This window comes from Pleurodeles waltl, chromosome 6 (genome assembly GCF_031143425.1).
Source record: "Pleurodeles waltl isolate 20211129_DDA chromosome 6, aPleWal1.hap1.20221129, whole genome shotgun sequence".
Lineage (NCBI taxonomy): Eukaryota > Metazoa > Chordata > Amphibia > Caudata > Salamandridae > Pleurodeles > Pleurodeles waltl.
Window position 1 is genome coordinate 1,256,669,653 of NC_090445.1, and position 17,437 is coordinate 1,256,687,089.

Below are 17,437 nucleotides of genomic sequence, written 5' to 3' on the forward strand. Positions count from 1 at the left end.
AGTAAATACAAAAAAAAAATTTTGAGCTGGTTTCCATCACCATTGTGTTTTCAGTTTTGTCATCCAAACCTCATTAGAGATGGAAATACTTCAGAGCTTCTCCAACTTAAAAAAAAATAATTTTGGGGAGAACAAGTCCTTGCGCAACTGAACCTTCGTTGTTTCTTTTTACGTTCAAGCCCTGCAGGTGATGACCTACCTATACAGGGAACTACAAATATTTTTCTTTTACTACCCTTTTGATTTTCAGTACACTTTACTGTTGTAGGTATACTCAAAAGACTGTTGTTTTCTATGTGTGTTTTCCAGTGTTAAAATGAGAAAACAATCATTATCAAAGTGGGACAAGTTGTAATTCCACAACACATTGATCTTCATAAATGATTATGAGGCATTATTTACTATATTATACAATTGGAGGCACTGTACAGATTGAAAATACAGTTAAGCAAGAACATTTTAAAACTTCAGACTACATCTCAACTGTTTTGTCAATACCATTGTGCGCTTTGAGTGAACATGAATGATGAAAAATAACAGAATGTTAAATACTTTGTTGGTCTATGCCACTAAGCCCAGCATAAAAGCTTAGATATTTGAGTAGAGCTTGAGCACCTGATTGAGTGTGAGCATAAGTGGTCCCACAAAACCAACATTTCCTACACTGGTCATGAGTAAATACGCTACTGTTATTCATAGTGTATCATGCACTATGTTAAGTATCTTGGTGGGTCACCTCCTTTCCCGCACTCAAATGATATTTTTCTTAGGCTCTTGACTCAATTAGTTCCTCTTATCTTAGTTCAGTAACAATACAACAGGTCCTAAGGATTACAATATGGATGCATGTGTGATAAAGGGAGGTGACTATTTTGATATACATTATTGAGTTTACCTGCAATGTTTTTATGATTTGACTGTTCCCCTTCAACTCCTATGGCTCTGATGATACAAACTATATGGACTCATCACAACTTTGCTGGGTTGTGGTCCAGAATTTCCCTGGGGTACAGGATCTCTAATTCAAGCTTGTATCCCACACGAAAATCTGACAGTTGCTAGCTTTGTCTCCAGAAGGTGGAATAATCACAAAAACCAAGGAATATGGGGCCTCATATTGTTGGTTTTTCCTTGATTCTAGTGACAAATCCATGGGCACTAACTGAAGTAAATTTCAGCCGTGGGGAGGGAACACTGAGGGTCATGATGGTGGGCATTGGTATTGTGAGTTTCAAGAAAGGGCAGAGTAGGTAAGGTTTATGCTGGGGGAATGTGTTATGCTCTTCCTGATGTGCTGTGTGGGCAGGCTGTGCTCTTGCCTGCAGAACCTGCCCCTGTCTAGGCAAAGGTTTCATTTGATGCTCATCTGCACCTGGTGAAACCGGACCCGGTGTCTATGGGCTCGGAATTATTAGATCTGAAGAGAGTGGGCTACCTGAAATGGTGCTAGGGTAGTACAGCAAAACTGACGTTCCAGAAAGAATAACACTAATCGAAATGGGGTGCTGAGCTCTTTATTTTCTTCAAGATAGCACCAGTCAAAATGCTTGTTAAGAGGAGTCTGTCTGAATGCAGTTTACTTAGAAGAAAGATACCACAGGCTTAAAGACTTTTTTCATGTAATCATTTGCAGGTTCTTACCAACAGGCATTTCTGAGTACAGGAATGGCTCTATTGTCAACGATATATTTAAACAACTTTTAAACCAGAGTTGTTTCAAAGGGAGTTTTTCTAGTTATCTCTGTCTTTGGTTCAAATATGTGTCATGATTTCAATCAAGAAGACTGTGCAAATATGATGTACAGAAAAGTCCTAATGAGAATTCTAAAAATCTAAAAAGTTCATACCATTGTGTAATGTGGGGAGTGACAGCTTACAAGGAGAAGTACTTCTGTTTTCCCAGAAAAAAACGCAAAAGGAATGAAAAGGATAAAGGTTGACTCGTTGATTGATTATATTGCACTCATTACTGGAAGTGACACTCAGCATAGTTCAAAGTCACAAACAAGATAATAATCCTGCAGCAGAGATTATTGTCATCTTGAATGAATTTGCTCAGCCCAAGAAGAAAAGCAGTAGTTGAGAACATTGTCTGTGTCAGTCTGCATTTTATACCAGTGAGCACTGACATACACATCAAGTCAAATTGCAACAGCCCCCTTTTGTATCTATCCATAATAGCTGTCCAGGTTCTGACAGCTTGGCCTTCTTGTTGATTCAATTTAACTCTCTAAAAGGTCCCATTTGCTCACATACTAAGGCACATATTTAAATAAAATTAGCGCCGCATTTGCGTCGTTTTTTTATTCAAAATCAGCTCAAACTTACAAAATACAATTGTATTTTGTGCGTCTGTGCTGCTTTTGTGTCAAAAAATGACACAAATGTGGCGCTAAAAAAGTATAAATATGGGCCCAAATCTCTTGATCTCAGCTATCACCTTTAAGTTAATTAAGAACACACATAGTAGTAAAGCTAGGAGCATTACAACTACACCTTTTTAAAAAACTTTGCATGCTTAGAGAAGTTAAAAAAGGCACAATTTTAGTGCTAGTCACAAGACCATAAATTGTTCCTGCTGCACTGAAGGGCAACAGGACAACAGATTGATTGCTGCTTCTAGGTGGCATTACCTTATCAGCTTCAGAGTCAGTTTAACTTATTTTTATTCAAATGCCTCAAGACACAAATCCTATTCCTGAGATGAATTTCAGTAGGAAAAAAGTTCTATAGAATGTTACTGGATTCAATTCAGACTTTCTGAAATTGATCATACAGCTACCCATTTGAGAGAGCAATACAAACTCATCAAACGTGTTTACCAGTTATTGTGAAAGTTCTTTGAGCAATAGAAAGGGGTCACCCACATACAGGAAATGTTACTGAATACATTGCCTTATCTACAGAAATCAAACCAATGATGATATGTCAATGATTAATACAATTGGAAACTGAGAAACACCTACCCAAGCTCAAGTTCACAGATCAAATGCTATAGACGCCAGAAGAGAAGTAACTGCATTAACCATGTGCATATTGTAAAGACATTTACGGTGACGTGAACATATTTAGAGCAATTCTAAGCAACTTTAACATTTTCTAAGAAGATTTCCACTGCATGCAGTGAGATGCTTTTCTGTATCAAGAGATAATGTGATTATTTGAAAGTCTTCCTTTGAAAATACGCCTGGGCACTTAATGTTGTTATGAACGTCACCTGCTACAAATCCGACTTTAACAAAGTTGGTTAGGTCATGCAACTACAAAAATACTTTCTCTAATTTTCTCTCCATATTTGTTTACAATGGTTTTCCAGTCCGATCCCTGTAGAGTAAGTGGGCAGGAGCTTCTTACAGTGTTATATGAATAGTCTCTTTTTAAAATAAGTAAGATGGACTTGTGCTGCAGAGTGGGAGGCTTTTGACTAGCCATCTTTGCTTTTAACAATTTTTTAACTGTAACAACAGAGCTTTTGGTAAATTGTTATGCATCTGTCCATGAATGCCCATGACTAATTATATATATATATATATATATATATATATATATATATATATATATATATATATATATATATATATATATATATATATATATATAATATTTTTTTAACACACACATACACATAAACACACACAATATGCATATACACAAACCATATACATATATCCAAGGAACTCTAGGTAGTTCCCAGGCTTAGGTGGAGAGCTGCTCTTTTAAGTGTAGCATTCAGCAACAGCACTGGGCTCAAATCAGAAAATGATGGAGGAAGGGGAAATACCAATGGAAGTAAAAGGAAGTTTAGGGGTTTGATTCTCAAATGTGGCTGGTCACAGAAGTAGTTCTGCACAATGCTGAAACAGGCCTTTCACTGCAAGACGTGAGCGATGATCGAAGACGTCATACTATAAAATAACTTTTCACTAAGAGTCGAAATACCCCTTTCTTATGAATATTTTCGACATGAATTAAGCAGGAACTGTCTTGCAAATCAGATAAATGTGTGAATGCTAGAATACAGGCCTGCTTGGTCCTTTATTTCTGCATTCAGAATCGCAGTATGCCTTCAATGACAAACCTGTCCCTAAAAGGGACAGGGCCAAAATTACAGAACTAGAGCACTGCGCTTCAAGCATGAGGGGAGAGCATGTAGTGGTCATTGACACTTAAATCTGCTGCTTCACATGATTTTTCCAGCCTTTATAAGTAGAGTGTAAACTGCCAGCTTACACTTTGCAAATGTTAAGTGACTGCATTTGACTGACATATGCTTGCTTTGCAGCTGCAAAACCCGTGTTTACCATTTCCGCCCATCTCTACGAATTGCAAAGGAGGGGCAGACGGACTGGCATTTTGCCTCTCCATTTCCCTTGTGTTTCACAAGGTGTCACAATGCATGCTTTGTTATATGTAATTGTAAGAAACTGAAAACCACATTTGAGCATTGCTGTTTCTGACTTTGCATTTGCAAAACCAGTTGCACTGAACTTGTGAATCTTAAGTCTTTTAAGAATCTAGTCAAAGAAAACCAGGGAACAGCAAAGAGAAAATAAACGTATAATTTCCATATCCCATTCACACCAATACAAATCGTAAACATGCAGGAGCGCCTCGCGGCAAAGTAAAGGGGTGGGCCTGTGTGGGGGAGGGGGCTGGGGGATTACAATAACATTCAACATTTTTTAAAACCAAAAAACACCTTATCCGCCACGTGCCGCTCCTCTGTCCCTCATCGACTACAGGCACAGGCTCCCAGCCTGCCCTGCAGCCAATCCTGACGCTATTCAAAGCAGTGTCAGGATTGGCTAAGAGCGCCCAGCCAAGGTGCTTCCAGGCAGACTGGGAGCCTGTGCAGGCCCTCTCCAGCCCAGCAACTGTGTTGCTGGGCTGGAGAGAGCCTACAGCGCATGTGTGTTTGGCCGGCCCGAGATGGCCGGCCAAACACACATATGCTTTGAGGGGGAGTGCTGAGCACTCCCCCTGACTTCTCATCACCCCAGTGGCCATGCCTTTTTTACCAAACAATGATAATAAACACAGCTTATTATCGTTATTTGGTAAAAGTTTAGCATCTGTTGCTGTTGGGGGGGGCACACTCCTCCGCCCTCATGGAGGAGCCGCCCCTGTAAACATGTGTACAAATTGGGCCAGGTCTATATAAGCCCTTTTACCCTGAGAACTAACGCTTTTGTGAAATTCCTCCACCCTCAACTTTGAATGCCTCTCTGCCTGATATATCGACCCTCACTCTACTCCAGTAGGAGCACAGGAGAGCAGATTATGCTCTCAACAGACAGGCTCAAGACTGACCTGATTCTCCAGCCTCAGAACACCATCAACAGCCCTCCCACTGACACTTTCCTAATGCTAAGAGCAGGCAGAAAATATCAGCAGGTTTCTTTAAAACTGTAAACTTTGCACTTGTATAGCACACTACTCACCCGTTAGGGTCTCAAGGCGCTGTATGCATACCACTGTGGAACCCCTCCTGGCTTTTCCCTGTGAGACACCCACTCCTGGACAGCCCCAGGGTGAAGCCAGGCATCCAAGTGCTGTGAGGGCTGTTGTGGAGATTAAGTAAGCTATTGCCCAGAGTGGTACCCCTTAATTAGATTAGGCACTGAGGCAAGAATTATCTGGTCCAAGGGAATTGAGCCCAACACCCACTGAGGTGGGAATTGAACCTTGGTCCTAGGCCAGATAGTTGCATCAGGGTCTGCTGCTCTAACCATTGTGCCACACTTCTCCCAGCTTCTTTAAAGAACCTGAGATTGAATGGTCTAGGCATGTAGGGTCTAATTTAGAGTATGGAGGATGACATACGACATCCTGGCTGCCATATTACACTGCATTATATCCTATGGCACTTGCAAAATGGCAGAGGGGATTTCAGTCACGTTTGTGACAGAGTATCACATCCAATAAACACTAAATCAGGCCCTTAGTCTCTACTCCAATGAGAAAAGTTCTAATTGACAATATTTGGTGCTGGGATGCCAGCCGCAGTCAGAGATTCTGGTCCTCGGATGTATCTATGTACCAAATTCCGGCACACTCATATTAATGTCTTAAGTATTTAAAGGTCAATTATAAGTTAAGCTTTGTGGGATTCAATCCACAGAAAGATAAACTTCTACAGATCCAAAAGCTATTCTTCCATTCTGAAAATATGAAATTTAGTTTGCGAGTAGCAACCAGAGAACAATAATCTGATAACCAAGGAAATATAGTGTTAGCATACCAGGTTAACTGGACTCTTGGGCCTACCTATTAGACTGATGTCACTTTTGTCTGAAAAAATACCATACTATTAAGTGCAGACAGCAATCTTCTCTAAATACCAATCACTAATGGTGTTTGAGAAGAAATTACTATTTCATGCTTTCATTTGCATTGTGGCAGACATGTTCAGCTCACACACATAATTGTCAAGGGGGGTGCAACAGCCGTCCACACAAAATATTTATAGGCTGATATTTATCATGCAATCAAAATAGTATGAAAATTGTCCACTGGAGGGTAAATCAATGTCCCATCACCGGCGTGGCCTCCGGCAAGGCAGCACGTGGCGCCTGACAACCAAATCAACATGCCTCATTGAGCTCCTTCGGGGTCAGTGAGCTGCTGATTTACACTCACAGTAGCAGTGTCTTTTTCTGTGCAAATCTCAGTGTCAGCCGAAGTCTGAACAAACAAAAACAGTAGTCACTTTTCTGTACAAATCTGTTGCTACTTTAACACCAAGCCAACTTTTTCACATACAGCTAAATTCTCAGATGCCTAGAGCATTCTGACCAAGAGAAGCATTTATTGAAGTAGTCCATTTGTACTGCAACTTCCATTTACAGTTCGAAGAACATCCCGTTTTGAATGGGTAAAACGTAGGTGACACAAATGGTTGTAATTGAAGTTTTGTGTAAGACATTTTATCCCAAAATAAGTTCATATACTGATAAGGACCCTAATGATGGGTTTGCTTCTGTGGGAAATATGGGAGGAGTCCCTGGGCAATCAGGAATAATTGGCAATGAGAGTTTACTCATTGGACTTAACTTTCCTGTTGAATCCAAAACTGAACACAGATACACCACCTCATCACTTCACTGCCATGACAGCGAATCAAGCAGTACAAGGCTTACACAAGGAAGCAGTGTAGGAAAGAGACTCGTAAAAAAATGAAACATCAAGGGCCACATGTACGAAATTCAGGTTTTACGACTCGCAGCGACTCGCAATTTGCGACTCACAAAACCTGATGTACAACAGTGTCAATGACACTGTTTGCAATTCCCAATGGGGTCGCAAATGACCTACCTCATGAATATTCGTGAGGTAGGTCGCAATTTGCGACCCCATCGGGAAAGGCCACCCTCACAGGGATGTTGGCCTGCAGGAGACAGCAGACCACCACGTCTGTGACTGCTTTTAAATAAAGCATTTTTTTGTTTTTTGAAATGCACCCTGTTTTCCTTAAAGGAAAACGAGATGCATTTCAAAATCAAAAATGAAAAGTTTTCTTTTCATTTTTTCAGAGCAGGCAGTGTGGTCTGTGGGACCACTGCCTGCTCTGAAAAAATATTTTCGCTGCCATTCACAAAGGGGAAGGGGTCCCATGGGAACTCTTCCCATTTGCGAATGGGTTAGCGCCAGTTTAAAACTGGTGCTAACTGCGATTGTTTTACGACCTCATTTGCGGTCACAAAACAGTCATACATACCATCTGGATTCGGTATTAGGAAGGGACGCCCTTGTCACACCCCTTCCTAATACCGGATGGCAAAACCCAAACTGCGGTTCGGTACAAGTTACTGAATCACAGTTTGGGCTTTGTACATCCCCAATAAAAAACTTCAAGTCGCAAATGGCCAGATTCGCCGTTTGTAACTTGGCAAAATGCTTCGTACATCTGGCCCCAAATCACGATTATTAAGTCAATGTCAGTGCTTTTTACTGAAGAAGAAAAATGACTTTATTCCTGAAACACAGCTAAGTACTACAGTAATCATATAAGGATAATTCCGCTCTTGAGTAAGACCTCAATCATCTACACATAGTCGGACAGCAATCCCTGCACAGTACAATTTGGAAAGGCCGAGGGAACAATCTTTGTCTTAATCTTAAGGTTCTGTTACGGCTAAATTGGGGAAAGTGTCATAATTCTTCCACCGACCCATATAACTGTCCTGGTATTAGGCAGATGTATCATGATTCTCCTGAAATCTTTGTTGTGCACAGCACCTTGAGTTTGTGAAGCAGCATCATGATGCAATCTGCCAGCTGGGAGAGAGGAGTCACTCCCGTTGGGGAGCTGCACTGAACTGTGCTAGTCAGTCATGCTTTCTACTAGACTGAGGTCTTTTGTCTGCATCTGTATAGTTCTGCAGAGGGTGCACTTGTCCCCAGTTAACAGGAGGAAAGAAATCTTACTTCCTGGATATTAATAGGCCCAATCCTGCCACCCAAACAAGTAGAGAGCCCACCATGAATTGCAACAGTAATCCTAGTAAAGGCGATCTGCAGCAAAGAAACTTTGATTGCAGTTGAGATTTTCATCTAAAGCCGTTCTGCTCTTCTTTCAATGAAACCGCTAAATGTTGTAATTTTTCCCAACTACAAGCCATCGTAGACATGTCTACTTCTTCGAGCAGGAGCCATTTCACTCCAGGAGTGGGGAAAAATGCCTCACCACAAGAATTCGAGACGGTGGTTCTTCTCTGGGCTATATTATTCCAGTATTCTGCTCATCCGGCCTACCTCCTTGAATCTTTCCTCTTCTAGGCTTCTTTTTCTTCATGCAGGGATAAACCGACTACTGCTCTCCAACAGTCGGTGCCCCCCCACCTTCAAGGTGTTTACAAAATAGCTCTAGCTCTTCCAGCAGAATGCAAAACTTTTCGAGGTTTTTTCTTCCCAAACTTGATAATGGGAGTTAGCAATCTGAGAAATCACTCTCCACTGGACTGGGACAATCAGTACTTGGGGACAAAAGCAGGGGGGTTTCTTCCGGTATTTATACCAAGTTGGTAGTTTATGTATTGCACCCACATTGGTCTGGTATTGTTTTCCGGATGTTCCAGACTTTTACACATTCTTCCAAGACTAATCAAGCCACAGGCGTTGTCCTCAAGTGTCAGCAGCATGGATAGGTGGGGCTAAAAGATCCCTCTCGGGGAACACCCAAAACAGAGGCACAAAAGTCTTTCTCACTCAACTGCCTAAAAAACCTGTTGGGGCAGACAGCTCTGGGGAACAGTTTACACAGAGATTTTCCTACATTTCAGGAGGACCCTCTGTCTGCAATCTTTACTTACTAGAGTGTGCTCCACTAGAAAGGATTTCAGGAATGCTTCAGAAGCAGTTCCTACTGCTGTCTGGCAGACTCTCTACCACCTCCATCTTAAGTACCACTCATGTCAGGGAAATCAAAATTGATTCCTGGGCTGCAAAGTCACATATGGCTCATAAATTTCATGCACATCCTATTGTACACACAAGCAGTAATCATATTTATGACATCCATTGCTCATTGGGAAGGAGGTACAAGTTTTCAAAGTACACATAAAACATTAAAATAACATCAAACAAATAATGAATCAGATATAAAATGACAATGTCAATCCCATGACGCATCCAATGTTTATTTAGTTTCATCTTAATCCATATGTCAAAGCATTAAATAATTATCTATTTGATGCTTGTTAATGTTAGATATCGGACCATTAACCCCTCAACATTGCTCACATTGGAAGTAACCACAGATCTGGACATGTTACCACTGACAGAGAGCCCACTGAATGTCACATTTTTGCTGACTCTTTTGGATCTATCAAAAGGAAGCAACACGCATGTTCAAATGATGACCTGTAATCCAGATGTCATACATTTAAAGCATACACGGTGCCTAAACATAATTTTAATATTAATTAATTCAGGAGTTTGCCAACTGGAAAACAGACCTGACCCACTTTGTTTTACACATTTCATTAGGTAAAGGACATAAGAGAATAGTTGCAAACAAACTAATGTTCAATATAACCTTCATTAGTTTATTCATTCTTTAGACATTTTTAAGACCAAGAATGTGAAAAATACCTCCCATTTAAATTAAATGAATGCATATTCATCTCACAAATATTATTGTTAAAAATACAGAATTTCGGACTGTGTTCGAGCTTAGAAGATAGTCAGGTGGAAGCCATGTTCTAGATAGACTTGTCACACTGAAGGCCTGTTTCTTAGAACCACTGAAGGTAATGCTATATCCAATCACACACTTGGGCACATTTAAGCCTTACTTGGAAATCGGTATCTCTTTAGGAGTGACGAGCCTTTCAAAATAGTGACATATATATTTATTGATCCAAGTGACATATATTCATTGGTCCAAGTTCGCAAAGCAGTGGCTTAAAATGCTTACAATATTTTCTTTGATTTACACTGGAACTCATAAGAAGACGTTCTTATAGTTGAGGAAGAAAATCTTTGCTACAGCCATCAATGTCACAGAATATTTTCTTTCAACTTTAGGGTCTATGAGCTTTTCCAAAATGAAATGTCTTCTTGGCATTCAGAACAAGTATGCAGATTTCACCTTTGATGGAAAACCGATTAAAGGGAGCACACCTGCCTTCTAATGAAACCACTGTATTTTGCCTGTAATGCCACAAGTGTGAAGTCATATGGTCCTATAGAATCCCCTGCCTGCTGAACACTTCGCCTCTAAGCTTCACTCAACTGTGAATTATGCATTCTCAATATTGCCCACAAGCGTATGTTTAGGTATGGAACTGAAAATTGCAAAGTTAGATAATTTTAATCTACGTTCAAGCACAATCACTAGTTTCAAAAGTTACTAAAAGTTTAAAACATTTCCTATGATATATCTTCACTCTAACTGCCAAATGTCTCTGTCAGAGAAATGAAAAGAGGTGCCACATGTCCTACCTCTGGAATGCGGACGGCATATGGCTGATTGTGAAATGTTGGTGCATTGTCATTGACATCGCCTACTTGAATGTTCACGGTCCCTCTAATCACCTGCAGGAAAATAATTGGAGAAGAAATTAGAACCGTGCTCTTGCCTTCCTTTTGCCAGCAACTTACAGAGGGTGCTCCCTTACTGCCCTTTCAAAAGCTGAGACTTTGACTCGTGTGCTTTAGATTCTCTAGAAGAATTGCACGCCCTCTAATTAAGTTTCACACAACACTTCAGTGAGATTTCAGGGAGTATTTTCCTAATTATTCTTTCATTGCAAGTCTTGAATTCCTGCTGATTCCCTATATATTGAGTTCTTATTGATGTTATTTCAAACAAGTGGCAGATACATTTAAATCATCAATTTAGTTCCATCCACTACTAGTGGAAAGGAACAGAATGCTTCGAAAAACCAAGAAGTGATACACACTCATACTGAATCCATGTTTAAACATTAGACAGCATGTCTACATGAAATCTCAAGATGATCCAGAAATCAGCAACTTATTATCAGTGCTATATCTCCCACTCCTCCCATACTTAGAATCATCATATCATTGTTGAGATCATTGGAAATGTAACTGTGGATGTGTTCTGCCTATCCTGTGAATCACTTTCCTTGCTGCAACAATAACTTCTTCCTGAAAACCCCACTGGCAGTATGTGTCTTCACCGGATTAATCTTTCTGTGTTGCCTTCGTCATAATTCACTGCAATTCAGTTTTACAAATTGATTTTCCACTCTACTTCTGGTCTCATAAGGTGCCATGACATAAGGAACTTAGGATCTGATTTACAGTTTGGCAGGCGGCAGTCTGTCGGTCAGGGAGATGAAGGACCCTTCCTCCCTTCACAGTGGTTTCTCTGAAGGTACCAAGAGTTTGGAGGATGGATGCTGGTGGTTTTGACAGCCGGCCACCAAACTATTTGGTTTTCAAAAAACATACTCAGAGAGTGAGAGTTTTTTTTTTTTAAAACAAACAACTAATGGTCCGCACACTCAGCGAGTTTTTTCCCAGGGTTGGGAGGTGGTCAGACTGAAGAAAAGGACATCAGACCATGAGACCTAAAAAGGATGGGCAGTCTGATGTTCCTGCTGTGACAGCCAGTGCTCTGTCATGCCGTCAGAGAAAACTTTCCATTGAGAGAGCCAATGGGTCACCACCCAGGAAAACTGACATTCTGCAAAAATCTAATGGGTAAGTGGACCAAGAGTTTGGCAGACGGGTACTCAGAGTACACTCTGTGTCAAATTCTAAATAAGCCCATAAACAGCCCGTCCATTATATTTGTAATTGCCTGTTCATACACTTTTAAAGTCATCTTGAAAGAAGACACAGTATATATCGATATTTAGAAATCAAAGAAATAAAATATAATGTATGGCAAGAGACTCAGCACACCTGAAATTAGCAAATACATGAATGGTGTGTCATTTTGAATTTCAAAAATGTTTGACAGAAACCATAAAAAAAGGATTTGCCTTAATGCCTTTAATCAATTTTTAGTTTATAATGTGGGTACCGGTTTGTGTTAACTTCCTTTAGGAACTGAGATTGGAGTTTCACCTACTTCATTACACTCGGCATTCTATAAAATTCCTGACACATTCTTAACTGAAGTTGAGATTCGGTAGTCCGTGTTAGAATTACTACCAGGTGTCGTCTTTTTATTATTATTTTTTCAAAGGGGGGTGGTGGGATAAAAGCCAATGGTTATCAAATAACTGATTGATAATTCTAATGGAAATGGGACATTGGAGCCAGAGTAATCAGCTGTGGGGCAGGCAAAAGAGTGTTGAAACAGGTATGTTCTCAGAGACTTGTCCAGTCATGGTAACTATTTGAAACTTCTCTCACTGACCTGAGTCATTTGGTGATCCATAAACGGTTATCCACTGCCGCAAGGGGCCACAAAATCTATTCCTTGTTTTAAAAAAATGTGATCTTAGTAGTTTGCAAAGCTGGGAAAAGCTTTGCATCCATTATACGCATCAATACATCTCTTTATTGCAATACATACTTCAACCTTGGTGCATCTATCAAAGTTAGTTGTCATTCTACCGAAATACAGTGGATAGGTTGGCTATCTATGATTGTAACCCTCCCACCCACTAGAAACACAAAACCCTTGTGACTGGTTAGATTGCCAATAAAATCATCCGCAGAAAAAAATACACAATGAAGTATTGTGTGTTTCCTAAAAAAGGTTAAGACAGGGGTACTGTGTAAGTGAATTAAATACTTATTTGTTCCATAAAGGCCTTTCCTTGAAATAAATTGAAACATGGTTGATCTTCTCTTGTGCCTATTTTATCTTATTTTATCCCATCAATGCGCTCTGCCCAGGCTGAGGCTAGGAATTATAGCTGGGATGCCCACCTCCTCATCCACTTCCTTAGACCTTGATGCACATCTCCGAAGGAAGGAGGCTTGACCTGGAGCTTTCTGTACACTACACCCCTTCCTCTCCTTAGAAATGCATTCTTTGGTCCTGGCCTGCACCCCATTTATCCGCTTGGATGCTATGAAATTGAAAAGTGATACATACCCCTTGGCTGTCGCTGACAGAGAACTCAACTGTGTATTCGGATTTAGTCTGAAATGAAAAAAAGAGAAAAATAATACTATTAGAAATAGTATTTTTTTCCTGACAGCACTGCTGTGGTCTTTTGCTAAGAATGTAATTACATGCAAAATACCATTTGTGATCTTGAAAAGAAGGGACTCATGGTGCAATTACTCGCATAGTTTCAAAAAGGAAGCAGCATAAAAATACCAATTACATGCAGATCAACGTTAAAGAATGGACATGAAGCATTTATATAAAAGTACATTTGAGAGGCTGGCTAAATATACATAATTGATTTTCATAAGGTACATCTGACCAGTTCAGTGCCAAGTATCGGAGCAAACGACAGGGTGAATTTTGAGAGGTCAGCAAAGAGGGACGCCCCAGCTGCCTCTCCACTCTATGATCAGAGGTCTGATTCCTTCGACAGTATTTCTTTACAGCTATTTCTGACAATGATTTCTTTGTTTTCTCTTCCTACCGACCAAATCAACTACCTAAAACTCAGGAAAGCTTGATTTAAGTGCTTAGCACATTTAGACAACAGGTAATGTTAAGGCATCAGCGGACCCCATGGCAGACTTAGCCTCGCTGAGCTCCGGGTGTGACTTTATCGCCAACCAAGAGGCGCTAGCAAATGTGGATAGTTAGAATGGCCGTCATTGTTGTTACTTGGTGTCCATAGTAAAGAAGTCTTTATAGAGTGCGTAATTGAACTGCAATCACACTTCAAACCTGGAATGTAATAAAAATATGCTTTGGGTTCATAGTGACTGTTATGGATAAGGTGGATAATTTCTAACGAAGGTACTCATTATATGCATTAGTTCAATATTACTCCATTACAATGCTCCAAGAGCTATGAGTTTTACAACAACGCAAGATAAAACAAATTACATTTACAAAAACACATTAAGAGATGGTTTAGGAATGATGTATAGGGAATGCAAGGGGGTTTTAGGTTTCTGAGAATACTAGTGTTAATAGGTAGTAAGGGTTTTTAGGGTCAAGGAAGTGTTCAGTAAAGGGGAAGTTAATAGTTTTGGAGTTAAGAGAAGAGTAGCATTAAGGAGTAGTAAGGTTTTTTTAGGTTTCATGGAAGGGTGGTGGCATGGGTTTATGGATGGGTAAAGTTCAGAAGTGGTAAGGAGTTTTTAGGGTTTCAGGGAAAGGTAGCATTAACGGATAGTAAAAGGTTTTTAGGGTTCAGAGAAGGGTGGTATGAAGGGGTAGTAAGGAGTCTTTGGGTTTAGGGGAGTGTACGGTTAAGGGGTACCTAGGGGTTTCAGTGTTCAGGAATGAATAGTGCTGAGCGGTAGTAAAGGTTGTTTCTGTTTAGAGAAGGATAGGGTTGATGGGTTAGGAACAATATTTTAGGATTGTGCACTGTTCTGCGATAGTGTGGGTTAATCTAATTGAATGTAATACACATACTTAATCCAAACAGAAGAACCGGACATTTACATTTATACAGCACTCAAACAATAAAAACATGAAAACACAATATAAGAACAATTTCAATTGGATTTAGAAAAATATAGAAAATATTAATAAATAGGAAGACACCAAACCAGAAAAAATCCAAATAGAAGAACCGGACTTTTACATTTAATGGTTAACGTTTAACGTTTAATGTGAAAATAGAATTAACTGTGGGTATTTGGTTAAGCTGGGCAGGGCAAAGTCTAAGGTTGAAACTGATCATGGGCTGTGCGATGATGCAATGCGAGGCCCTGTGTCGTTCTGCTGTGGATCCAGTCAATCTGCTGATGCAGCGCTCTGCATCATTCTGCGCTGCACTCTGTCGGATCCTGTGAAGCCTTCAGTTGAGAAAGCATGTGTATACTCTGACTCCAGGAAAGGGTCCACAACCTTGAGGACAGCACTTATGAGTTGAGGGTTCACTCCCATAGAGGCCAGCAATGGAGACCAGTTCAGGATCAGTTGGATCTGGTCAGCTGGAAACAGGAGAGGCCTCTGGAAGCTTGTTATGTCCCAGTAGATCAAACAGGATGTCAGCCAATTAGGTCCAAGAGTGTTCTGAATTCAGGTTCTAAGGGTGCTACTCCTAAACCCAGTGTCAGCCTGTGGCTGGGGCATGTCACCTCATAATCTAACCCTAAAACTAGTTCTAGTCATTTCTACCCTTTTCCAGTCGGTCTAGTGAAACAAAGGACAGGCAGGCCCAGGCATGAGCTGTATTTGCCAGTGACATGGGGGGCATCTTCTAAAGTCAGGAAGAGGATGAGTACAGCCCTCAGGGTACCCTCCTAAATGCAATCAGAGAAGAGCTCTTGTCTAGCCATCCTGTCAGGAATATCCTCATCTTCCCACACACAGGTAATTTGTCAGGTGTCTAGAATAAATACACATCGCACCATGGGAGAGCCATAACAGGCATCTTTGTACCTGCTGCCAGACTGATGTTTTCACTGACTAAATGTAATAAGTTAAACCAAGGTGGGTCTATGGGAGGCTAGCCTTGCCACAGTGAAAAACGACTTTGGGGAGGTTTCCACTCTGAGGGCATGTAAAACATAAGTATACATGTCCTACTTTTTAACTATCAAGCGCCCTGCCCTATAAGCCTACAGGGCCCATCATAGGGGTGACTTAAAAGTGTTGAAATTAAAGATTTAGACATGGCAAAAGGTTATTTTGCCAGAGCAAAATGGCATTTTAAAACTGCACTACATGTTTCAATGGAAGGCCTGAGACATGTTTTACAGTGCTACTTCAGTAAGGGGCACAATAAGTGCAGCAGCACAATAATAGCATTTATACAAGAATACATGAGTGCTGAATACTAGGGACCTATAAGTAAATTAATGTGCCAATTAGCGGTAAACCAATGTGACCATCTTTTGAAGGGAAGGCACAAGCACTTGCCACTGGTTAGCAGGTGTGAAGCACACGGAGTCCTGAAGCCAAAAAAAATTGGTTCAGCAAAAAATACGGTAGCGAAGGCAAAAACTCTCAGGTGACCTTGCAGAAAGGGCAAATTTCCACCAGTAATTTTGTAGCAGTCACCTTCATCATAGAGCACCGAGGGGCACACTTTAACTAACTGTTAATGCAGTCTAAGTGGATAGTGTTTATGGTAGGATTGAGGAAACATTCATGAAGGAGACCTGAGAGTGTGCAGGAGTGCAAGATCTCTAAGGAGCACAGAGTTCACAGTTAATATGCATGAACGTATCATTAGTCTTTGTACAGCTCCCATACACCACTACTGTTCTTTAAAGAGACCATGAATGCTTTCCATGTATTAAAGGTTGGCTTTTTGTAGAGTGGGAAGTAGCAAGACCTTTGGGTAACACAAAACCATGGTAGCACGCTTCATGTCTCAGGGTCCATCACTGGCCCCTGCACATGATAATTTCCCTCAGTGCCCATCATGCCCACTTGGGTCAACCCAGGACTTTATGGGTTTGTGGTAGAAATGAAATATCTGTAGAAAACACAACTCATGTAGCAGTCTTAAACTTTCAGTAGGAAGTTTCTGGCTAAGGACATTAAGTTCTGCCACATTTTTAAGAAAAGTGTCAAGCCCTTTGCAAGGACATTTAATGAGTCAATTGAGGTTTGGAGAACATACTAATCAGGAAGCAATTTTAATCTCTCAGACAGCACCATCACCACTGGTCCGGGCATGTGGCTAAGTACATAAAGTTCTGTGACTCACATCTTTAGGAACTGTGGCATTTCCTTGGCAAGGACAATTGATGCCTCAATTGAGGTTTGGGGAACACACTAATTAGGAAGCAACTTTAATCTCTCAAACAGCACCATCACCACTGGTCCGGGTACACCTCTTGAAGTGCTTAGGATAATATAAAAGCTGAGAGACAATCCCACTGATACACATCCTTGGTGGAAGGTGGCCACCAG

General features: G+C 40.6%; 1 protein-coding gene across 1 annotated transcript in view; it reads right to left on the reverse strand.

Moving 5' to 3' along the window:
- LOC138301758 (cadherin-23-like) overlaps positions 1 to 17,437 on the reverse strand; it is a 1,629,754-nt gene that overhangs the window by 1,566,703 nt on the left and 45,614 nt on the right. Inside the window, exons 3-4 of the mRNA XM_069242267.1 lie at positions 13,526 to 13,573; positions 10,945 to 11,037 (exon numbers count right to left, since the gene is read on the reverse strand). Coding sequence (XP_069098368.1) covers positions 10,945 to 11,037; positions 13,526 to 13,573 — 141 coding nt within the window. The remainder of the gene's footprint in view (positions 1 to 10,944; positions 11,038 to 13,525; positions 13,574 to 17,437) is intronic.